This window comes from Ambystoma mexicanum, chromosome 1q, assembly GCF_040938575.1.
Source record: "Ambystoma mexicanum isolate Mex_15411 chromosome 1q, UKY_AmexF1_1, whole genome shotgun sequence".
NCBI classification, from domain to species: domain Eukaryota; kingdom Metazoa; phylum Chordata; class Amphibia; order Caudata; family Ambystomatidae; genus Ambystoma; species Ambystoma mexicanum.
Window position 1 is genome coordinate 107,543,583 of NC_090922.1, and position 25,997 is coordinate 107,569,579.

At 45.7% G+C, this 25,997-nt stretch overlaps 1 protein-coding gene across 1 annotated transcript in view; it reads left to right on the forward strand.

Moving 5' to 3' along the window:
• MVD (mevalonate diphosphate decarboxylase) overlaps window positions 1-25,997 on the forward strand; it is a 219,831-nt gene that overhangs the window by 99,159 nt on the left and 94,675 nt on the right. Inside the window, exons 4-5 of the mRNA XM_069635977.1 lie at window positions 12,846-12,992; window positions 22,729-22,928. Of these exons, the coding sequence (XP_069492078.1) occupies window positions 12,846-12,992; window positions 22,729-22,928 (347 nt within the window). The remainder of the gene's footprint in view (window positions 1-12,845; window positions 12,993-22,728; window positions 22,929-25,997) is intronic.

A 25,997-nucleotide genomic window follows, 5' to 3' on the forward strand; every position in this document is an offset into this window, starting at 1 on the left:
AATATCTGCCCTAAATGGGGAATGTGCTGTCTCCAAAACCCAAACCGTCCTAGAAACTGCTGAGCTTGCTTTTTGTTCGCTGGAGTGGTGAATTCAAGTATTTTCTGTCAAGCTTTAGGCACCATTTCTCGATGCCACTGAATCCCTAGAAATATCACTGTTTCCGCTGGACCTTGAATTTTACTTGGATTAATCTCCCACCCTTCCTTTTTCAATCCTTCCATAAGGACATCTAACTGACTTTGCACGCTGTGCTCATCCTTGCCCTGAATCAAAATGTCATCAATGTAATGAGAGATTTGTATGTCAGGTTTGCACGGTATCTTGTCTAAGTGCCCTGCCACCAGCCGGTGACGGATAGTCGGACTGTGCATGTACCCCATGGGTAGTCTCGTGAAAGTGTACTGATGTCCACCCCACGTAAATGCAAACTGCTCTTGACACTCATCAGCAATTGGCACGGAGAAAAATGCATTGGCAAAATCGATCACTGCATACCAAGTCCCCTCAAACTTTTGGACATTCTCAATCAAGGTAATGGCATCTGGGACTGCGGGCACTAAGGGAGGAGTATGTTTATTCAACTCCCTGTAATCCACCGTCATCCTCCATGACCCATCTCCCTTTTTAATAGGCCAGGGACGATTGTTCCATGCGGTGGTGATGGGGCGTAACACACCCGCCTCCACATACTCTTTGATGGTGTCTGAAATTTCCTTGTGCCCCCCAGGAATGCGGTATTGTTTCATTGCTACCCGCTTGGTTGCTATTGGCACTTGCACTGGGGGCATCTTCAATTTGCCTACAGTAATGCGGGTACAAATCAATGCACTCACCCCAAACTGGTACGTTTTACCGCCAAGTCCAAGGTTAGCCCTTCCAAAATGTCAAAGCCAATTATATACTCGGGTATCGGGACAATCAACACTTGGTATTTCTGCCTCTTTAAATTGCCTATTTTCATCTCCACTCGCGTTCACACTGCGGGGGTCTCCTTTCCCCCTAAACCTGTAATTGTAAAGTGTTTGGCTTTAAATAGTGTCGGATTACCATGAATCAAAGAGGCCTCCGCCCCGGTGTCTATCAATGCTCGCACCCCTTGTGTATTTCCTGGCCCCCAAAAAATCTTAACATCAACATGAGGCCGCCTGTCAACTTTTATGCGGGCCGGAGCTTGGCCGTAGCCCTAGTCAAATTTCGAATGAGTGTGACTTGACTCCGCCTCTAGCATTGCACTCACCACCTTTCTCAAATCGGCGTATGTTGGCTGATACGGGGAAGGTGTCCCCATACACCCTTCTTCTTGTTCTTCCTCAGGAGGAGCGGAAGGTGAGGCATCCCCCTGTGGCGTGGCGTGGTGACTACTTGCTTCTTAACCTGTTTATAGCGCTCTTTTACTACAAGTCCTCGTTTTTTGTATAATTCATACATTACTCTGGTTTCAATGCCATCAATTTCTTCATGTGGCACACCATCTTTTAACAAAGCCAAAAACATGTCTTTCCTGGACACTTGGGAGTCTCTACTATCTTGCCTCCTGCCTTCAGTTCTTCTCTCACTACGCCCCTCTCTCTCCCGTGGCTTGTTATCATCACTCTTATCCCACTCTCCCAAATCTGCAAGTTGCCTAATGGCATCTGCTACCTTATCAGTAGCCTTGCCCGTCATATCTACAAGCAAAGTCATAATGATACTTTTGTATGCGGGTGGCGCAGTTCTAATCACCATGTTGCGAGTTGAATCACCTCTTTCATAGCATGCTCTCTGACTTTTTGAATTGCTTCTCTCAATGTATACCACTTCATTTCTTCACTAGGCCAGTCTGTGGTAATGGGGTATTTACGGTTACATGCTTGGGCTATCAGGTGCAACAAAGACACATGCGTATCTTGACCATTTGCATCAGGGGGCGGTCCTGCTCTTAAGACCTCCTGTACATTGGTGTCAATTGACAGGGGTAAAAAACGCAGTGAATCAGTAGAATCTACCAACAACCCTGCAGCACCCCCATCTAGCAATCTCACCATCCATGTCAATAAAGCTTCCCCTGATTTTTGCCTCAAACAGGGAATTATTTCCCCAACCTCCTGTTGTGTGTAATCTTCAAAAGTGGTTAAATCCACCATACCACCACCAGGATTCTGCGGGTGTGATCCGGCTCGCCGCCTTCTAACAGGCTTCGCCGCCACTGTTTTCTGTTTCAACTCTGGTTTGGGGTCAGACTCTTCTGCAGAACTACTTTCTAGACTGGTCGAATCAAAAATATCACCATCCCACTTGTCCGGATCCCAGTCTGCGCCAGCGTTAGCGATTACAGTTGCCACCTTTCTTTTGTTGACCCCTCCCCGTCTTTTCCTATACTTATAACAAGCTACTCTGACTGCTGCCCTCTCGGCCACCGCCTGATATGGGTCGGCCTTATCTTTAAACAGTTTCATTTGAATCTGCTGCATTAACGCAGTCTGCCGTTCTGCAGCTAGCTCTCTTTCTAATCGCAAAAGAACCCAACCTCGCCTGCCTAATGCCGCACATTTTTTACCACATTCTACTGAAACTTGTTGCAAGCATGCAATTACATCAGCTGGATCGGCATCCCCCAATCCTTGATCCCAAGTCTCAGTTAAACCGGCACCACATGCCCATGCCTGAGCCAACTTATCATATGGACTCTTAGTCCAGCCTGGAATGATAACATCAGAACATTCACCGCCAGCGGGAACTCTCTTTTTCCTGAACAAACTATTCATTACTGCAAAATAGTACAAAACCTCTTTATATCTACATTTTTTTTTTCTCACTGCAATCACTCCCACAAGCACGCACACACCAGCAAGGAAAGAGGAAAATAAACCAGTTTAACACAGTTCAACACTCACTGCCAAATCACTTTCGCTTGCAAGATAACCGAAGCCTATCTATTTTCAAACAGATTCTTGAATATTTGGAACACTTCATCACAAATATCCTGCTTACAGCGCCAAAATGTATTGCTCTTCCCTGAAAAGTTCACGGAACAACCATAAATCACCAATGCAATTATAGAGCAAATACTTCAACCCATAAACAGACAGACACAATAACTCACAGCCACGCACTCTTTAGAAGATAATCGGCTCCTTACGGCTATTTATTCAAAGATTACAAGTACATAGAAATAACTCATAAAACTAATATGGACATGGATCACAGAAGAAGTAAAGAAGTCAAAAAGAAATAGATCACCGTGAGCGTAATATAATTCCTCATCTCGTCCAGAAGCGACTGGAAGACCTCGGGGACAGCCAGGCCGAGAGTGCCACAGCTCGCAGGAAGGCCAGACGGAGCGTCCTTGTCTGGCTGAAGTCACACCTGACCCCCTCCGGGTTTCCGCATATATAGACACTCCACAAAGGGGAGTTAATTCTCGAACCTTCTGGAAATTGCACCTGCGCAGTTGAGGAACAGCCGTCGGTTGCCAGCTGGGTCAATCGAGAGCTCCCCCCCCCAAGGAACGCAGGGCCTCCCTGCTCTAAAAACACGCTCCCCGGAGAACAGTAGCAAGCCATAACAACTTTAGCTTTCCCAGCAGAAATGGCCTTGACTGCATACCAAGTTTGAAAAAGCATGTTTGTCTCAGCACTGTGAATTTAACACTTCAGCAAAATGTGTGCAGCCTTTCACTGCGGAGTGAAGTAAATATCCAACATGGCTCCGAGCGCTCCCAAAATGCATTGCGCGCCCGCACCATTTTGAACCAAGCATAAATCAAGCATTATAGCATTGAATCACGTCTCGGTAAGAGTGAGGACGTCAAGGTCAAAGTCTTTGAGAAGGAGACTGATGTCCGAGGAGTGTTTGACAGCAGAACGAGAATTCAGAGTACCTAAGTGAAGCTGGTTACCACCTTTTATTGAAGGTTTTCCGAAGTGGGGGGGCTTCAGGGCATGGTACTCCTGTCGGTGGTGGTGGAGAGGTGAGAGGAAAGGAAGGAGGAGTGGCAGGAGAAGGGAGGTAGTTAATGAGAGAGGGCATGCGCCCAGTCGAGAAGGAGAAGAGTAGGTTGAGAACCATGATACATGATAGTGCCATTGTGATTGACATTAATGATACAACCTGAGGATGAGAAATATGCCAGGAGTACTTCCCACCTAATGCCACTATTATTGGGTGAGGTGGAGAATGGGAAAGGAGTGAAGACCAGATGGGGGGGTACATAGGTCAGGAGAGGAGACAGAGAAGAGTATGCCTATAATAGTCTGTCTGGTTGTGGCATCGACGTAGGTGCTAGCAATGGGTAGGCCTTGAATCCAGGAGCACTTTTTTTCAGCTTTTTTTCTTCCAGACTTTGTGAGAGAGGTAGGATAGGTGATAGAATAGCAGTTGGAATAGATAGGAGAGGTATAGTGCCATGAGAGTAGTGGAGAAAGAAGTGAGATAAACAGTGGAGCTGCACAGTGCACAGGAACTCAACAAGTGGCCTAGCAGCCAGGCAGGTGCAGAAGGAGGTGGTGTGCAATGGAAAACCTTCAGTGCACAGATTTAAAAAGCACCCCTAATTTCCAATTTCCCAAAAGGCACTAAATACAGTGCAAAATGGAGGAAGAACAGATTTAAAAAGCACAGTTGATGCAACTTATACTATACTAGAATGCACAGGTTTTTAAAAACATGACAAGGTGCAACTTTCTTCAAGCACTAGAAAGCAGCAGAACAGTTAGGGGAGCAAAGTGGCATACATCAGAGTCCTTGGGCATGATGGTCATGATCCAGGACTGCTGAAGAGGAGGAGACAAAGTCCTACCCAGTAACCTTCCTGCATGATCCAAGCATCGGAGGACCGCTGCTCCCAACAGGGAAAATAATGCTGGAGACAGCCCCTCGCCGGCTTTGGACCCCTAGGCATGGGTCGGAATCCCCTGGAGCGATGAAACTGGGCATGCCTCCCCCAGACCCTCTGCTCGGATGCACAGCTCTCGATGATCGACGAGCTTGAGGAGCAGGCTTATGCCGCAACCTGTCAGTGTGCTTGTCAGCCCGGGACACCTGATGAACCCATCTTCCAGAGAGTCCCCAAAAAGCTTACTGCCCATAAATGGAAGCCTAAGAGCAGCGGCCTTCTGGGAGTTGTCTGATTTCCAGTTCCTCCGATGAAGTTGATGACGAGCAGAGATGCATGCACCCATGGCCAGGCGGGTGCCCCTGACGCCATCATAAGAAAGATCAGAAAGGAGTTGATCGTGGCGCTTCATATTTAGTAAAGGAGCGCAGTCCAACCCCTCCTCCATAGCCTTACGGAGTAGCCAGAAGCCCACCAGAACTGTCTCAGCATTATATGAACCATAGACGTTGGCCCTTAGTGCAAGATGAGAACCCACATGAGCCTTCTTCCGAATGGCATTAATTTCACGGTCCATTGACAGCCACTGTATCCACGAGAAAATCCCCAGAACCTTTCAAAGGATAGAGACGTGCCATGAAGCGCGGCATGGAGACGTGTTCCAGGTCCTTCAATTCATGGAGCACCTTCGTCTTTATATCAGATATCAGCGGGAGACAGTTTCAGAGTGGGTTTATATTGCCTTATCTTGGGATCAGAGGAGCACACCACCCCCACCCCACTTCCCACCGGGGACAGAAAACCCCATGGAGTTCCAAACCTGGGAAATCAGTCTCAACCTCGTCCCTGGAGAGAGATTTGTCTTCGGCCTCATAATCAGACTCGGAAATCATCGAAGAATGGATAGAGACAGTGGAGGGCGAGGAGGAGGAAGAGTAAGAAGAAATCAAAGAGGAATCCTCATGCTCATGCTCTTCAATGGCCTGTTTCATAAGGACTTTATTCTCCTTTTGTGATGAGGAAAACGTCAAAGCCAAGGAATTCTGGTGCTTCTTCTTGGAATGACTATGTTCAGGTCTCCTAGAACCAGCAGGAGAGTCCACATGTCACCTTTTCTTGGAATTCCCAGAGTACATATCTCTCACACTCAAGGAAACATTGGAAACTAGAATGCTGCATTCAAATAGTCAAAAACCTCTAGAGGTACCCAGAGCTAACCTGGTTATGGGTAAAAAAAAGTGGCTAAGCCTGCTTACTGGAATGCCATGCCTTCCAAACTCAGAAGTTGCACTTCACTGTACTGCTTCAAGAAACTAAAAACATACCTTTTTAGATAATCACTGCCCTAGGTCTCCCTCCCTCTATGGTCATGCTTTTACCCACTGCATATCTATTATAATTCTTCGGCGCCAGTATACCTCCGGCCCACTTTGGCAGTGCCTTACAAATAAGTAAAGTAAAGGAACGCTTGCCCATTCTGGACCACACAAACGGCTAAATGCCCAACCAAAACGGAATGCAGCCCGACGCTGCAGAAGTTGTTACCCAGCAACAGCAGGAAGCAGAAACACTGAGATGCAGTGATCTGCTCACATAGGTATAGCAGCCCCGCCCCAGTCGGGCCCTCTGAGCCTCCCAGGCCAGCATGAAAAGGAAGAGCAAACCCACCCGCAACCAGGCACCTGCCGGAAGAGGGGAGTGGAGGGGGATGGGGACTACAATGCACGGTGACTGGCAAAGCCGTAAGAAAAGCAACCCGAAGCCGCTCTTCACAAAAACCCAAAGTGCAAGAGGACCCCAAGCCCCTCAGGAGGTCCCCTGCCAGCCAGGACCTGCTCAACCTGGCCCCAAACCCCACAGGGAGACCATAACCTACTGTGAAACCGCTGCCACCCCGCAGGAGATGCCAACATGGAGGAAGCAGCAACAATGCCTCCCTGAACCCCGCCCCAAGAGAATCTAGTCCCTGTCCAGACAGGATGAAAAGAACTGGTGTATTATGTGAATGTAGTGTTGTGGGTCTGAGCGGCCTCGGCCAAATGCTAGGACAAAACCCACACGGAGGCAGGATACTTGTTTTGGGTCCTGTACCTCCAACTGGCTCGGGCAGGGACCCACCTTTATTACTTTGCCCATGTGACTTGCACGTCAAGCCTTCCTTAAAGGCGCATTCTTCGTACTCCCCCTTTTTCATATTTCAAACAAACAGATGCTGAACATAACATTTGTTGAACGATACCATTGTGGCAACTGCACCAACCTGGTGCCTTTAGCAATCAAGGGAGATCTACTTCAAAGTCACGCATGTAGCTGGGCCACGTGCAGCGCTCCCGGACAGGATAGCGTCTCTCCCCCCTCTAGAGTCCAGACCTCCTCCTTGGTCAGTCTGGCTGTCCTCATCACTGCTGGAAGATGGCCCTTCTCGGCTGGACTCCTCACTGTCCAGATCCGGCCACTGTGGCGGGGACTGGGCACTCCAGTTCCGTTTGGGGCTCGACTCCGGGGACAACCCCATCTTTCGGAAGAAACAGGAATTCCTGGTTACAGTTGTATGTCCATCCGATGCAGTCACCATCGACCCCTTCATATCCTTCACTCTGAGCGGTGTAGGGGTTCATGGGGAAAGGACAGTTGCCTTCTCATGTGTCTTGTCCTTACCAGCAAACGGTCCCCTATCTCCAGATGCTGGTGTCACAAACGCCTTCGGACATTCTCTCTCTCGTTGGCCCTCCTTCTTTCTTCTAGCACTGCATCGTCATCTATGAACCCCGGGGTTCGTGGTGAATTATCCGGCAATAGACCTCTCGGGCACCTCTGAAACAGCGCCTCTGCGGGAGACACTCCAGTAGAACAATGAGGGGTGCTTGGTACTCCGCCAAGAACTGATATAGTGCTTGCTTCTCACATTCCCCTTGTCCATGTGCTATCCTGAACATCTTACTCCATGTCCGCATCAGTCTTTCTGCCTCTCTATTCGCTCTTGGCCACAAAGGTGTGATCTTTTGATGTGCAATGCTGCGGTCACATAGTCTGTGAATCCCCTACTTTGGAACGGGGGCCCGTTGTCTGAGCACACTTCCTTCAGGAGGCCATGAGTGGCGAATATCTTCTCCAGCGCTGGCACCCCGTCCTCCAATGACATGGAATCAAGGAACTCGACCTCCGGGTATCTTTACCGCTTGTCAACCAGTACCAAGAAGTGACTGTCTCGGCAGGTTGACCCAAAGTCAATGTGTTACGGTCCACCATGGCACACAACTTCAGTTGCACGATTCCTGTTGGTGTGGCAAAGCTGCTTGGCACCACACACTGCTGCGGACGAAGTCCTCTACTTGTTCCACCAGGCCCAGAAACCGCACTTTCATGTGAAGACGTGCCTTGGTCTTCGCAACCCCCTGGTGCCCTTTGTTGTCAAGCTCCAACGCCATTGGTACCAGACTGACTGGGATCTCCATCTTCGAGCCCCTTGGGACGAGCCCGTCCTCCATAAACGTAAGCTCACCTCGCACTCTCCTCATCTGCTCCAAGTCTTTCTTTGCCTCCAGCGTGTGCTTGTCCAGTTTCTCGAGGACCCTCTGCCATTCTCCTTTGGTCCCCACAGATGGAGCATCTTAAAAAACTCATCCTCAGCCGATGCCGTTCTGATGTCGTCGATGTACTTGGAGAGGGGGGCTGCTGATGCCGCCAAACTGTGCAGATACTCTTCCGTTTCTGCATCCTCAGGATCCCCTTCATTCTGACTGGGGTCCTGGGACAAATAGTCTGCTGCATTGGCGCTCCCAGGGCGGAACGTCAATTCGATGTTGTATTCCTTTAGGGCGAGCAGCCACTTCTCAATCCTCGCCAGTGGTTTGGAGGAGGAACCCATCATGATGGGTATTGGGTGCTTTTGATTGGTGACGACGGTCACAGGCTTGCCATATATATACAAGTGGAAGTGTTTACAGCCCCAAAGCACTGCTAGGGCCTCCCGTTTTGTGAATATCGCTGTTCCGTAGCCGACAGCCCTACTTGCGAAAGCCACTGGGCGATTGGATCCACTGTCATCAGACTGCATCAGTACTGCCCCCAGGCCAAACAGGCAAGCGCCCACACTGATCCCCGACTTCTTCTCAGGATTGAAAAACACCATTGTGTCTTTGTCTGTCAAAGCACATTTTATTTCTTCGAACACGCTTTGTTCCAGCGACGTCCACCTGCACGCACACTCCTCCTTTGTGACGCTCCTTAGGGGTTCCGATAGGGTTGCCAAGTTCCTTATGAACCTGCCACAGTACGTGACCATCCCCAGGAAGCTGCATACCTCCGACATGTTCGTGGGGGCACCTGCCTCGTGTATGTTCTTCACCTTGGCCGGGTCAGGGGAGATGCCTCCTTCCTGGAACACAAACCCGAATAACTCGGTCTTTCTCTGCACAAACGCACACTTGTCCAGAGTCAGTCCCAGGCGTTGAATCCACTTCAAAACACTTCCCAGTCTCGCCCAGTCTCCAAGTGTTGTTGCTTCAATGCTGCATACACCATAATGTAATCACTGATATTGATCAGATTAGGCTCCCCTGATCATGTTCTGGAAGACCTCTGCGGCCGATAAAATGCCGAAGTTCAGGTGTTTGTACCTGTACAGTCCCTTCTGTGTAGAAAACATGGTAACGTAGCGGGATTCCGGGTCCAGCGCCAGCTGATGATATGCGGACCTGAGGTCCAGCTTGGAGAAGTAGTGTGCACCTTACACATCTGCCAGAATGCCATCCAGGGTCGGCATTGTGTCTTTCCCGTCTAATGGCCCTGTTCGAAAGACGCATGTCAACACAGATTGGTATGGAGTGGGGTTGTTTGGGTTTCCTCGCAATCACAATGGGGGAGACCCACAGAGTCGGCCCTTCCACCTCCTCATTGATGTCCAGTTTGACAAGGTTATCCAGCTCTTTCTCCACCTTGTCCCTCAGGTGGAAAGGCACACAGCAGTGTTTCAGCGCAACTGGCTGAACCCTGCTATCGATGTGTAACCGCTTGGGGTCACCCACCAGCTTCCCAATTCCTGTGATGACGCCTGCATACCAGGCTAGTAGTGTACGAATGTCCTCCAATTACATCCCGATGGGAAAGTTCACAATACACAGCGTTTGCAACAGCGCACCCCAAAAGAGTCCCATCACTCACCTTGGTGACAAATAATCGCACCCTAATGGACGTCTCCTCATAAGCGCGGGCCACCAAAACGCCTTCCAGCCGCAAGGAGTGTTCCCCCCCCCCCCCCCGCCCCTGGAATGTGAAAATGTGTACGTTTGTCTCACTCCGGGCGATGCATTGTTCAGTTGCCTGTAGTGGTCTTCCACCAGGACGCTCACTGTTGCTCAGGTATTGATCAAAATGGGAACCGGCGAGTCACATATGCATACCATGCACTTGGGCTGGCGCTGCTCCAAATTCTGCAGATCGGATATGGTTGAGATGAAAAACACGTCATCCTCTTGTTCATCTGGCTCGTCGTCCTTGGGTGGAGGCTGCTCCACCTGCACCACTTTGCATGCCGACCTCAGTGCCGTCTGCCCTCTCGAATGTGTTGACGGCGTCGGTGCCCGGCAGACGCTTGCAAAATGGTGCTACAGTAGCCACATACGGGGCATTCTTTGGTGTGGGGCAGGTCATAACCACAATTGGGGCACAAGGTTTCCTTGCTTCTCCGCCTTCTTTCCTTCCTGCTCCACGACTGGCGTTTGTCTCCTCTCTGAAACTGTTGTCTCCCTATCGCGCACACTTCCTCCCGTTTGACGGTCTTCATAGCCGAGAACATCTTGTTCACCCTCACACCAGGAAATTCATAGGAGCGCCTAGTTCTAGGATGCGTGCAAGCGTGATCCTGGGCTCGCGCAGGTTTTGCCGTCTCATCTTGACGGAAGAGCAGCATTGTATGAGCTGCTGATGCATCTCGTGTTCCACGTTGGGCCAGGCACACGCCACTGACGTCTGTCGTAGTCTGCTATGAAAAGCGTTAAGACTCCCCCTGCTTTTGTGTGGTGTTCCTCCTGAGGAACCTCTCAAAGTCCAAGTTCGCCATGGGCGCAAAATACTCCTGAAGTGCTGCTTTGGCGGTGCCGAATGAGTTATCCGTGGGCTTTAGAGTCTCAAAAATGTTGTGGACACCGGGATCGACCGAGAAGAGCATGATGGACTTCATAGTCTCGTTGAGAAGAGCATGATGGACTTCATAGTCTCGTTGTCGTACTCACCTATGGCCTTTAAGAACATGTCTAGTCTATTTGCCCAGGCTGTCCATCTGGGTCCCAGTGAAGACGGGCCCCCAGCAATGTCGAACTCCTGCAGTGGGGGGAGATGGGTGGACGGGCATGGCCCTCTGGCTCCTGCAGGTGCTCCTTCGTCCACTGTGTGACGCAGCTCAACCGAAGTGTTGAAATGTTCAGGTTCAGTGTGCCAGGATTGGATCAGAAGCACTTGCAACAGGCAGGGACCTCAGGGCGCACACACTCTCCCCTGAGGAGCTGCAACCCTTTGCTCCCCCATCTTCCACCCCTTGGGGTGGGGGTGATCCGTCAGGGTGCACAAGCATTCCACCTGGAGCTGCAACCCTGCGATATTCCCTCCTGGTGAGTTACGAAAGTTGTTACATCGTTTTACTCGGCGTCGGGATCAACGTTTTCCCTCACTTTGACTCCTATGTGCAGCGTCTCCTGCTGAGGCGTGTCTGTGCGGGCACATCGTTCATGGAAGACATGTGCCGTGTCTTATATCTGTTCACTTCCTATCCTCCCGGTCATGGCGCCACCCTCCCCGTCCCCCCCACCCCCATCTCCCCCAGGATCGCACTTGAGAATGCCCCCGGGTGGCCGGTTTTGACCGCTAACCAAGATCTCCTACCAAGGGCGAGGGACAACATTGGTGTGCCTGCAGGGTTCGCCCGCCTCATCGCCAATGTTGTAGGTCTGAGTAGGCCTCGTCCAGGTGGGACGTAAGGACAAAACCCACATGGAGACAGGATATTCACTTTGGGTCCTGTCCCTCCAACTGGCTTGTGCCGGCCGGGACCCACCTTTATTGCCTCGCCCATGTTACTCGCACGTCACGTCTGCCCTTAAAGGGGCATGCATCATATGCAGGAGGTTTATGCCTCCACGGGCGGTGGGGGGGACAAAAGTTCCTGTGGGGGAGGCGGGGCCTGATTGGAGAGTACTCTGACGTGTAAAGAGGGACGTAGAGTTAATGCCCTATTGCCCAGAAGGCTAGGTGTGTTTCCTTAATCATTCGCAAATACAAACACTGAAATCTTCAACATCATATGGTCTCAGCGTGTGCTTCCTCTTTGGGACACTGCCTTTGAGTCCCCTTCACTTCAGATCATATTTGTTGAGGTTGAACTTGTGGAATGCAGGGGGATCACGAGGGGTTCAAGTTGCAGGAGCAATGGGTGGACAGGAAATACAATGTTTGTCCTCCCTACTCTTTATCGTGACCAGTTTTCCACTAGGTGGCAGTGTTACCATATATTGTGAATAGATGGGGCCTGGCACCAAGAGTGCGGAAGTCATGGCAGCAGTTTATTCTTGTCTTTTGCCGTAGTGAGGACTTTGCTATTAAATGCATAATAAGAACACGTGGTTTTGAGGTGTTTTTTGAAAAATCACCGTATTGCAGACATATGGCTTCCAAGCCAGTATATGGAGAAGACATTCACTTGTAAAACTCTGTAAATTATGGACTGGTCAACAAATTGACCTGCAATGCGTTACTCTGAGAAAAACTCGCGGTTGTAAAAGACATTTTGTTTTGTTTATAGTACCAATTATGCGAATATGGCTATGAGGGTGATCTATAGTAACATCGAACCTGGTTTGTGCGGACTATATGACGTGTTATTTTTGTGGCAATAGAGACGCATGGCACTTTCTACCAACCACCGTATTTGCCCGTGAAGGTCACAGTTGCCAAATCATTTGTAAAAGACACGTTTATGTTTACTGTCTTTGTTTCTGGTTATTTTTTAAAATGCTTTAACTCTCCATTTCTTCAGTGCGTCGCTTGGCGAGGAAGAGGAGAGGTGGCAAAGACGATGACGCCACCCCACGGTCTATGTCGCACAAAGTTCATATTGCTTCAGTCAACAACTTCCCCACAGCTGCTGGACTGGCATCGTCCGCTGCCGGCTATGCCTGCCTAGGTGAGTCGCTGGAACAGGGGGTCTGCGAGGGGAGGCCGGGGGTGCCTATTAAAGTGCTGGGAGGTGTGGCATTTGGCAGTTGATGAACCTAATGCTGGAGTGGGCTCTAAATATGCACCTTATGACCAGCTCAGAAGTGTGGGTTATTCAAACGCACCTTTAGAGATTTTAAGCTATAGGAGTTTGATGAAGGGGGACATGGAAGATACTGCACTTTACCTGGTTATTACATATTTGAAAGTATGTGCTACAAACTCCTATTTTCCATTGAGACCGGATGTTTTAGAAATGCACGTTTTGTGATCATTTATTTTTCTTTTTTTTTCTTTTTCCATTCATCTTTTTTTCCCCTTCTGTATAGACCACTTCAGGTTTCAGCATGGCACTCTGTTCCAGAGAAAGGGAACTAAAAGGTCAAAGGTTCCGACCTACATTTTCTGTGCACTTCCTCAGATTTTAGCCGGATGCTATCACCCAAAGAGTGGCAAAACAACTGGGAGTGGGGTTGCTTTGGGTGCAGGGGACTATTTAAAACCTGTGTATACAAGAAGTTTGAGGCAATTTTCCATGATTTCCCCCACCTTGTCGGTAAGATAGCTCAGAGGGTTGAGCTTTTGCTGCTCTGATCTACGTGTGTTCTGGAGGCCGCAGGTCCAAATCCAGGCAAGAGCAACTCAGCCTTTCATCATTCTGCAGTGGATGAATGAGTACCGATTTCGGTTGGGTGATAATTTAATGTAAATATGTTGCATGTACAGCGCTTTGGCGAAAAGCGTTCTATAAATAACAATCGTTCTCATCATGATCATTCTCACTTTACCCAGCATAAAGGCCCATTATCATGTCCTACACAAATGTAAAAAAGGAGTCATTTGTACTGAGAAGTATTCATGGAGCTTATGGGATCATCTTCCCTAGAAGACTCTGTGAAGGCGTTTTCTGTACAACCCCAATGCAAGCGTTATGCAACCACTAATTAAGGTTGGGCAGTGCACTCAGCCCAAGCGAGAGGCAAACATCTCTCTTAATGGTAGTGGCAGAGCACTCAGGCTTCACTCTAAGAAGGGGTATCGGGCTGAACCAATATATAAAAATATATAAAGGTAACAAATTCTCTTCACGGACCCAACAACTCCTTTACTATATTGTAGGGCCACTACTTGGAGGTAGGCATATAACCGATGTGACGAGCCGTGTGGAGAGAAGGGAACCAAACATTGTAACACACATTTATTACAGCCAAACAGGACCCATTCTCTGAGATCACCACAGCATTACACTTCAGGAAAAAGTAGTAGTTTCACCAGAACCAGTTATTGGCATCAAACATTCACATTCGCAGAAGTGGAATTCATAATTGTAAAAATACATTATTAAAAATCCCTGTTGCATTCCAAAATGTTAGTCTTTGGTCTTAAATGCACTGCACCTATACTGAGTGCAGGAAAATGTCCAGGTGCAAGTAAGTACCCCCAAAGTCACTACGCAGAGTTTTTCGTGTTTAGAATGTTCCCCATTGACACCAATAGGAAAAAGCCAATGGGTAATCGCTGTGTATGGGGAAAAGGCAAGCGAGTCCTAGTTCCACCCCACAGTTGACTTTAGCAGCTGGGTCTCCTCTAATTGTAGTCTGCAGAAAAGTAGTGATGGGACGGTACCACCTTTAGTTTAGTGCAGTAATATAAGCTAATTGACATATATTTAGTCCACACCAGAAATAGCCTTGCAGTGGAGATCTGTTTGAAAGTCAGAAAAAAACCCACCTGATCCCATTAGTCTGTGATCGGTTTGAACCTTAATGGTGACTGCCATTAGCTGACTGCGTGCAATTGGTTGTCTACAGATCAATAACTTCAAGTCTTGTAATCATACATTCTGATGCAGTTTGAAATAGTCCTTGTTTTCAAATCAGAGTTTATTTTGCACATAGATCCAATGCATTGCGCAACTAGTCCTTTTCAGGAATCCGCATTAATCATCAAACAAAATGTAAACTGACCTGAAACTCTAACACAAATCTCTCAAATGTAAACCTCAGCATCTATGATATTACACACCTACACACCTGCCTGCATTACACCATATCCCACATCTGCAGAACAAAGAAGGAAGGGGTGCTAGCCTGGTTGATCTAATACTTAGTAAAAATGACTGTTCCCATTTAAAGAAACAGTTAAATGTATTAATACAATATTCACATTCCTCGAATGTATGCATAGTTTCATGTTGTGACACAGATTGCAGACGGCTGCTCCTTAAAATAATGTAAGCAAAATAGAGCAAAACGGGAGCTGAATGATCTTCCACATTATGGTACCTGTCGCACTTTTTAAACGTCCATACATGATTATAAACTAATACCTTACCTCTTGTCTGTTTAAAATATTCCAATCTGTAAAACCCCTACCACTCTTTTGTTGAGCACCAGAGCTTCTGTAGTTGATACAGTTGATTCTCTTTGGAGAACTATTATTTGTGCAGGCGACTGAAAACGCCAGCATGTTCACGTCACCGCTTCAATGTCATCACAGCGATGTCACTGGGTTGCCACGTGTGCAAAAAAAGTAAACCAACTTGAAAAAAATGACATCTCTGCATCTCTTCCAAAATATGTCCATTGGCGCATGTCATGGAAATAGTGTATAAATGTTCGCAAGAATCATGTGCAAGGTTAGTAACGGTGTAGTTGACTTGTTAAAGTGCTAATATTTAGTATAGGCATAATATACTCCTCTTAACACCACCAAATAGAATTTGCTTGCGTTTCGTGACCCATGTGTATATGCAAGATTTAATGGACATTTAAACATTATATTAAAATCTGATAGATTCTCAAATATGGTAAATTGCTCCAATATTGTCCACAAGTGGTATATATGAAGTGGAGAGTGGTATACATTAAGTAATAGTTGAAATTTTCAAAAATGACATACTTCATTCATGCCCTCGGGTATAACAGAGTTCCGTTTCTTTCCAAGAACATCTCTTTTGGCTAAGTAGGCGTGGTAAGTTCGAGCCTCAAGGCCTCTAGCACCTCTAGTATCTGGAATCTCATTTGTTTGATTTGTTTACCCAGTTCCAAGAAATGTTATACCAATAGTGACTTCGTGTTACGTGTGCGTAAAGTGGAACAATGTTCCAGCAAACCTTTGCTTTCTTCTCCCCTAAATATACCCACACACACAGGAGCGGGCCTGGCCTAAGGCAGCCCACACATCACACTAGAGGGCACCAAACAAAATTAGGTGGCCATCCAATCTGGTTGGCCCTTAAAACCTCCGCTCACCCCACATTACTCCTGCAGGATATATGGCCTTCCTAGGGCCTGCAACTGCTATACACAATGTACAGCGAGTGTGTTACTGTGTGGACTAAATGCAGTCTTTCTACCATTTTCATCCAGTCTGTTGGAGACATTGAAGCCATCAAAACTCCCAGCACCTCACGGCGCGTGCAGGGAGTGTGTTAATGTGTTGCCGCAGGCTGTGGGCTTTGGCCTGGAGGCTTTGAGTAGCTACACAAAACTAGACGAAGGAACCAGTTGAGTGGTGCTGTGGCTGTGGGTTGACCGTCTGGGCTATGGCTTACTTGAACCCTAATCTAAAACGAACGTTCTAAAACTATGCCGGATAAAGCATCCACTAAACCCAGGATGCAGAAACCCAGTAACGGTAAGCCTTATATAAAGTTAGCACAAAGTCCTGGCGTAAAAGAACCTTACGGTGCCGGCGAGGCTCGTGTGCTGACACGCTCTAGGGCTGCAGGGAACAGAGCGGTACACAGCAGCACGGTAGCTACCAGAAAAATCAACACCTATTTCCAGTCGGCAGATACTCATGCTAAACCAGGAGAGACACAGGCGGCTACCAGTTTTAATACGTTGCCATTGGCTTTTACAAACCGACTATGGGGACAAAGACAATAACTCGTCATTGGCACTGTGCTACAAACTGATTGGCACTGTTGCCAGGTGTGTAACGCCCATTGTTACTGCTGAAGGCCAGGAAACTAATGTTGGTATGAACGGTGTCAACAAAGCAACAGTACACGTGAATGCTACAGAGCTAGTAGCCACCCTCCTAAGACCGGTCTCTGCGGCCGAAGTTGCATCAGAGGGTACATCAACAAGCTTTCAGGCCATACAAGCAAACACGCATCGACTGTCTATGTCGCCGAACCTCTTTCCAAGAACTATTAGGGAAACGGTCGATGACGTGGAAGCCATAACGAATGGGACTGGCTGTAGCAACATGCCAGACCTTAGCAATAACATCAATGCTGCAGATGGTGTGTTGGATTTTGCAGTAAAAATCCTGCTTAATCTGTGTGGAGTCATTTTGGAGGAGGTGAAAAAACAGGGTGCGTCTTAGGCAATTGAATAATCGATCTTTAAATAGGGTGAAGTGTAAAAAAAAGGCACTGAATACACGAGCCAATTCTAATACCATAATTGGTACACGAAAATGTTGAACAAGAAGTCATCATAATGCCTACGGGAACAAATATGCAGGATGAAGCTGAAGTTAAAGAAGACCTTTCCATGTATAAATCTCGCAGGTAAAGGCGCTTGGCTAAACGTGCCAGAATGCGGAGACCAGCAGTAAACAGAAAAACCCTCACTAAGGCTCAAATGCTACCTGCTGAACCATTAAACTCTACGTCAATCATGCCTGATCAAACTCAAAATAAGAAAACTAGGCAGAATTCCACTAAGACGGGCTAGTGGTCAGAAGCCACCTAGCACATTGAACAGTTGGCTGATGACCCACAAGCCAAACGGCAAGACGAGGGAAAGACGGCACCTACCGCAACATCGGCGAGGGTGGAACTGACCCGTTTGCTTGCAGAACACGATCTACTGGGTCCAGATGTTGACTGCTTGGATGCACCGGGACCATCCTGGCCCCCGCTGTGCTCGCAACCTGCTCCTACCCCTCCAATGAATTAACCGAATATCTTTACTTTGGGTAGAGGTCCACTGACATTTACGGGCAATAGTACTAACGGGACAGATTTGCTCAAAGTTTGTAAAAGCATACCTTCATTGTAAGTTTTGTCATCAGCAGATTTTAGTTTTGTTGAACCTGGGATGGGAATGGTTTGGGAAGTTCCTTATGCAGCAGTTGGCTAAACTAAGTGAAGTCTAAGGATAGTTAGTTGGAACACCAGGGGACATGCATCTCATGGACCCAAAGGGTTCTTTTCCCCATCGCAATGAATTTGATGTGCTCTACCTAAAAGAAACCTGGCTCACAGCCAAGATCCACATGGAGGGCTTTACATTATTTCAGCCATCTGCAATAAGGGGCCCTAGAGGCCTACCATCTGGTGGTCTAATTTTAGGAATCGAGCAAGGGGTCCCTTTTGACGAGCGGAATTTGATCACGAGTACGAACAACATATTGGCCATTGAGGCAGTGGTGAATGGGGTGGGTGACCAAACAGCGGTATTGTTAATTAATATCGTTGTACCGCCTGACATTGAAAACCTGGACGAGATTCATGAGACCATTGATCATTTGTATTGTAAGGTGGGGATCTAAATGCAGGGTGTAGAGACATGGAAACTAGCCCCAAATACAGATTTGTCAAACCAGTGAGTGTAATGAAAAACCCTAGAGGGAATAAAAAAGGGAAGGCATGGATTGATACGCTGAAGGAGTGGGATATGTTGATGTGCTATGGACGTACCCCGGGTGATTGCCCGGGCCAGTGTACGTTGTCCATGGAAAAGAAACTTTCAACACTAAACCACATTTTGGTACCAATGCCTGCTCCGAAAGAGTGCATTCGCTGGAATCCAGATGTATAGAGTATAGCGATCACCATATGCTTATACTTACTATCCATTTACAAAGAAAATACGGAGGGTGTGTGTGACCTAGAGGTTAACCACGGGAAAAACAGGATATGCTGGACGCCTATAACCAACCTATTAGACATGAGGTGGAAACATGGGAAGGGCAGAGTGTAAGCCACATTGCTACATGGCTGGAGCAACTGGCTATTGACACAAGGATGGTCCCACCAAGCCAGTTGGCCATTCACGAAGGCCTTCGACAACGAAATACGCGATGCTAAATGGCTGATGCGCCGACAGACGAGAAAAGTCAGAGGGGAGGCTTACCCTAACCCGATCATGGAGGCTAAAATAAGAAGAACAAACATACTTTTAGTGTTGGTTGAGAAGAAGGTTCAAGGCGGTGGCAACAGATGTTTTCGGTATTTTGCAGTAGAAAAGTCAGATCTATGTGGCAGACGCTGTCCAAGGCTAAGGGAGATACTCAAGGTACCACAATAAACTCTAACCCTGAGTTAAATGGGTAGAGTACATCATGTCTAATTTTGTGACCAAAGCAGGTGTAAATCTGGAATTAAGACTCGAGGGCAGATGACTACTAGCCCCAAGTGTTGAAAACATTTACACTGCCATAATCAAACTGAAGGGTTCACGAGCACCAGGGCCTAACTGGCTGTCCAATGCTGTACTGAAAGCCGACCCCAGTGCACTGGTGCTGAAAATACTATTTGAAAAGGTGTGCAAGGAAAACGTAGTTCCTGTAACTTGGCTAAAGGCTACACTCTTGCCAATATACAAAAAGGGTGACAGACAGCCCAGAGAATTACAGATTATTATCTCAGTTAGATGTTGCAGGTAAACTGTTTTGTACGTTGGTGTTGCACGCCTTGGGGGGCTGAGCAGAGGAAAACAACATACTAGATTTCACACAAACTGGTTTACGCCCAGGGTCAGCGACCACACACAAGATCAGATTTTTGGATACACGTGGTGAGGCCGCCAAACAGGAGAACCCTGCATTATACCTGATTTGGGTGGATTTCAGTGCAGCATTCAATACAGTGAATCAGGCTCATTTATGGCAGAAGCTGCGCACATGGGGCTGTCTTGAATGATTACTGGTGATACTTATCCAACTACACTCAGGGAACAGTGTGAATAACCTAGGATTCATGACAACCCCAGTTATTGTTAATAGGGGGGGGGCGGTCAGACAAGGATGTGTTCTGACCCCTCTATTATTTTGCCTCTACTTGGCGGATTTGCCTTTAAAGCTTTTGGCGGGGGATGGATGCCCAGTTAAGATCAGCTCTCGACATATAGCCAGTTTATTGTACGATGATGACCTTGTCTTGCTTGACTGCACAATAAGGGGCGTAAAAATTAAATGTATAATATTGACCGAGTATGCAAACCCGAATGACTTGGTCATTAATATGAGCAAGACAAAAATGATGGCAGTATCGGGAAGTAAGATAGCTAGGGTCAGCTTGCAAACACTCCCATAAGGTGGCGTACGTTAATAGCTATCTATACCTGGAAGTGGAGTTGACAGTCGATGGAGACTATGGGGTTATTGTTGATTGCAAGAAAAGAAAGGCCAGACCACTAACCTGCCTAATAAACAAACAGTTGGTTACTCGCTCAAAGGGATCCTAAAGTTGTGCAAACAGAGCTTTTTGCCAGCCATTCTCTATGGACTTGACTAGCCATGAGGGATCTGACATGGCTAAACGTGGTGGAAGAACAATTTTGAAGGAAGCTCTTGAATTTGTCTCATACCACGCCAATGGCCTATTTGCTCCTAGAACTGGGATTAGTGTCCCCCATGAGCCAAGCACTCATACCAAGGGGCTCACTCTGTATTAAATCAAGAGGCCTGCCCATATGCCAACTGTTGCGACTTATGGGTTTGACGTATGCAACTGGAAGCTCTAATAAATATGTAAAATTGAATGAGGAGAGCTTCATTAACAATGAGTGGACACCCTTTTTTGAGCTGGGCACAAAGTTTGAGGTGTTGACAGCACTATACAAAAATAAGGTGGAGCAGTGGGACTGGCTAAATAATTTCACACATTTGCAAACACTACATAACTTCAAATATGTATTGTGTATCGGTCATTGCTACCTTAAAACCCAACATTATCTTTTGAAATGCCCCAGCCCGATAGCCCGCAATTTTGTGCTGAAATTGCGTACAAACCAGCTGCCACAGTTAGCATTACAAGGTGCCTACGTTAAGCTCCCAGTGGAACAGAGAACATGCTGTATCTGTAAGATAAAGGGGAATATCGAATCACCTAGACATGTACTGACACTTTGTCCTAAGATGGGATCTATTTACATGGCAAAGCTGGGGCAGTTTATTAGAAGCTATGAAGCCATAAAAAGTGATTCATTTTGGGGCTACTGTTTAAATACCAATCTAGAAACTGTGCACATAGCATTATACCAAAAAGTGAAAGTGATATTCGAACGCTTGAATAAGTAATACGAAAAACGCTCAATCAGCTATACGCAATCGCTGACTTAGACATTTTTGTAAACTGTAGAGGGCTATACAATGAATTATTTAGCCTGGATTTTTTATGTATGTATGAAATTAAGTCTTAAATTGTTATACATTTCATGTTTTAGGGTGTATTTTAGAGCAATGCAGGTAATATATGTGATTAAGGCCAAGATATGATGAAATTGTGTAAAGGTTTCTTATGTGTATGTCTTTGTATAGGTTATTTTATGAATCAATACAAATAAAGTATAAAAATATATAGGGTGCATGTCTGTAATCGTAAAGAACCCACATCGGCCATAGTGGGCTTGTCTCATTCAATGAACAAATTAAGCCACTAAAACAAAAGGGCCAAGAGAAGGACTTAAATACAAGGGTACCCCAGTGGCTACCAATGCAGTACATTGGCATTCCCCCTGGTGAAGCCCAAACAAAATTCGAGCTGCCACCAACATATCCCCCCTCAAGCCCTGCAAACTCCCAAATGGACTGTGTTAGATTACTTGGAGCCTTATAGGCGACTTGGGACTTTATGCCCTCAAGTAGTCAAAAAGGGTTCCACTGGCTGTGGGGGTGGGGCAAGGACTTTAGTAGACACCCCTCTTGACTGGCAAACATTAGCCAGTGATCCAAAACGAAAAGGGGAAAAATGCAAGGGGCCCCTAAAAAGGATCAGCAGAATTCCTAAAAAGGAAATTCTGTCCTAACCGAGTATTTAAATAAACCATATTTTGATAAAATACTAGAAATCTTGTTTTCTTATGCAAAAGCGATTACAGATCACAAGCATTTCTCTTAATGTACTCTTTTAATTAGCCTCACTTCTTTTTTGACCAATGGCCTCCTTAGATACTTTTAGCCAATGATTGGCATACAACATCTGCCTGGCACTGTGCTCTTTCGAAAAGATGGCACTCAATTTTAGAAACGTACAAACGAGTTGCAATGATTTCACATCAATCTGTAGGTAACTGTAAGAAGCTCTTGCTTTCTCATTAGGTTGCTGCTGAGATGAAATGTGTAGGCTAGCATGCAGCCCCCTAGCAGAACACATCGTTTTGTTTTTCATTTAATATTTTAATTATGTGAGTTTTAACTTCCATTATACCTTTTTACATATGGTATTTTGTGTTCTGCGGTCACTCCTGCAGATCTCCAAAATACTAGATTATCCAGGTTGTCTTCAAAATGAAGAGATTGTTTTTAATTGCTGTCCTTGCTTGAGTCCTAAGAGGTCATTTGTTGGGAAACTATTTATAACATTGATTTACCCGAGGAAAAGTGATACAAATACAGATTTGGATGTAACTGTCCATAAGAACATGGGTTTATTTGCCATGGAAAAAACTATTTAAGAATGCTGGGCCGATCAGGGCTAACCGAATGAATCTGACCTCTTCCTCTTGCCTTTTCTACTACAGTATACACGCTCGCAAAGCTATATGGCGTGGAAGGTGAGCTGTCAGAGATCGCCCGCCAGGGCTCTGGGAGTGCTTGCAGAAGCATGTATGGAGGCTTTGTGCAGTGGGTCATGGGGCAAAGCGCAGATGGGAAGGATAGCCTGGCAAAGCAAGTGGAAAGCGAGGCACACTGGCCGGATCTTCGAATCCTCATACTGGTGGTGAGTGTGATGGTATTTCACTTTCTTGCACTACAGAAGCCTGCATTCCCTTCTGCTGCTCCTGCAACATAGGTCCAGTTGGACACTAGGTAAGACAGCAGTCCATAGATCTAGGTGTGATTAGTTTTAAGGCAAAACTGTTTTGTCTTCATGATGGGTTTAGGAGAACTTTGTACATTGTGGCTCTTCTTTCACCGATTGACCGCAGAATGTCAACACTGTGGCAATCCAATTTGATTTCTTTTATATGTCCCCTTATTTCGGTGCATTTGAGGGTATGTGTGCTAACAATTCCAAACATACTTTTAGTCAAATTGATCTTTCTCTACATTTTATAATTTGCATAAAAATTGTATTTTTATAAAATTATTGATTCATTATTTAGGAATGGAAATGTGTAAAAAAACAAAAAAGACAGGGACAGAACAAACCTATGTCATTCCCTAAAAGTTTGTCTTTAATCATTCCATTATGCCACCTCCCTAAATTTCAACAATATGTTCTCTAGCCATACACTTGAGCCATTCTTTGTTTTATTGCAATAATATGAATTCATAAACTGTTCTTTATCCTGGATGTCTCTCCAAAAAAGTGCAAATACATTCAGCGTACACACAAAACCAAATAAGGATGTACAGTGCATAGAATTTGTGAAGTTTAGTCCTAGCCACCCAATCTTTATATAGAATGCTGATAAATCAAAAACCAGGATCATACCTGTCACTGGTGTAGATGAACCCATTGGCCTACCCCATAGAGTGCAAACAATAGTTTTATTTATACATTTGCTTGGCTTAGAATCAAGGATCCAGCAGCAAGAAACAACTGCAAGGCACGAAAGGAGTCGAAGAGGATAAGCCATGGGTGTAAAACATATTTATCTTAGAAAAAGTAAGAGAATTGCATTGTGAGTGCCATGTATTGAACAATCAAAGATGCAGAAAGCATAATCGAGACGGAGCAACCAAGTCTCCAGAGGCCGGGGAGAGTAAGAGCACCCAATATAGTCAATCAAATAGCACTAAATAAAAGGACAGAATGGACAAAATCATGGTCTCCTCACACGTGTTAGAAGAGTAGAAGACCAGGCTTATTCATAAAGCTTCAGACGAAGATATCAATGTACCTTCATTCCCTTTAAAGTTCTGAGGAAGAGAACAGTCAGCAAGGTCAACTACAGAGAAGAAGCCTGATGAGTAGGCTAATTGGCTAAGGAGCGGAGTTGTCTGACGTTCCCTTGAACCTGGGTTTCGTTGCTTACGTACTGCTAACGAGCCGAGTGTCCAAGGTTGGAGGAGAGTGCCAACCAATCATGAAGGTCTATGTAATGGCAGACCATACATTGTTGCAGAAGCATATCTGCTGCTGTTTTTATGCTATTCTCAGTATTTTACATAGTTGGAGGTTGGTCAAGGCGTGCCTACCAGATAAGGGGCAGCCAATGATGATACGAACACTTATATTAACTATAGGTATATATGTTCCCTTAACCAATCCCTCCGCCCGATCAGTTTTTACTGTTTACCACATAGGATGATGTCATAGCTGACGTACATCGAGGTATAACACCTTTTGCATAATTGAAATGTGTTGAGAGTGTGTGAGCTACAATCTGTTTGTTCGCCAGGCTTCCCTACTTTATTGTACTGATAATAAAGTAGTATTTTGCCATATTCTTTGAGTCTGTCCGGTTATTTGGGCCCGAGATCATTTATTTGGTAATCCCATTCGGCACTTGGAGCGTTCCAGGTGCTATTGCACAAATTACATTCATTCTCTTCATTTGCGCAGCAAATAGAATCATTTGTTTTTGTTTAATAATTTTTATTGAATTTTGTTAAGGCAATATTAAAATACATATAATAATATTTAAGAGCAATGTTGAATATAATGTGTAATGTTTGACAAAGTGAAATACTGTTGTATAAAAGCATTTGATATACGTACTTGTATCATCTGATAAAGGATATAACAAGACGTTGCATAAAAAAGGGTGCAGAGATCAGAGAGCTAAAATTTGATTAGTCTGTAAATGTTTGTGGAGGTTTAGAAACGTTTGACTTACAATCAAAGTGTTGAATACCAGCAATAGGAGGGGTTGTAATTAAGAAATTCAATAAATGGAGCCTAATTTAACTCGAAATTGTGCTGTTGATGAGCTGAACTACTAATACAAGATTCCATTCTATGAGTAGAACACAATACATTTAAAAAAAAGAGGGATTGTGTTATATTAGCTGCAGCACTAATATTAAAGATTCTGATCCATGTTTTCTTCCAGCATTCAAAAGGTATATTAAAGCTGTCCATTTCACAAAACACAGTTCAATTTTAGACGTGTCTTCTGTTATCCTCTGCATCCACAAACAATTAGAAAATTGCCTTCTGATACAAGTACATTTTAAAAATATAGTGAAGTGCAAGAGTCGAAATAGGGGTTGCTTTGATGAGGTTAAGTTACACTGAGTGTTCAGTGTCTTCAAGAGCATAACATGATTGTAAAGATGTTAATAAAATGTGAAACATTTCTTGAAATAAATTATGCCTTTGCTAATCGAGAAAATCCAGTAAAGTTAGTGCTGTGTTACTCCAAATAGGAGTGTTGGATTGGGTAACACCAAAAGTATCTAAAGAAATTCCATGCACGTTTGGCACAAAGGAGAACAGAATATTTTGAATAGGCCAACCATCTGTACATTTTAGGAAGTCGTTGAGATTAAATGGGTAACCAAGTCTGCTTCCAAGCGGCACCATGATGGAGAGATCACTTTTGATTTTAACATGACATATGTTTCAAGATTAGGTTTCTAAAAACTGATAACCTACATATGCCAAGTGGTTCACCTTCTCCAGTTTGACCACCCTCAGTAGCAAAGTTATATCTCACTTTCTTGCTATCACTGTAAAAGCGAATGATTTTAGATTTTGTTTTTTATCAACAAGTAATTATCACGGACATACCCTTTGAGTGCATTAATAATACATTGGAGGCCTACTGAAGAATAATCGAAGAGAATATCGTTCAACTTCAGCTGACTCAACTTTGGAGCAAAATCTGCACTTCCTCAA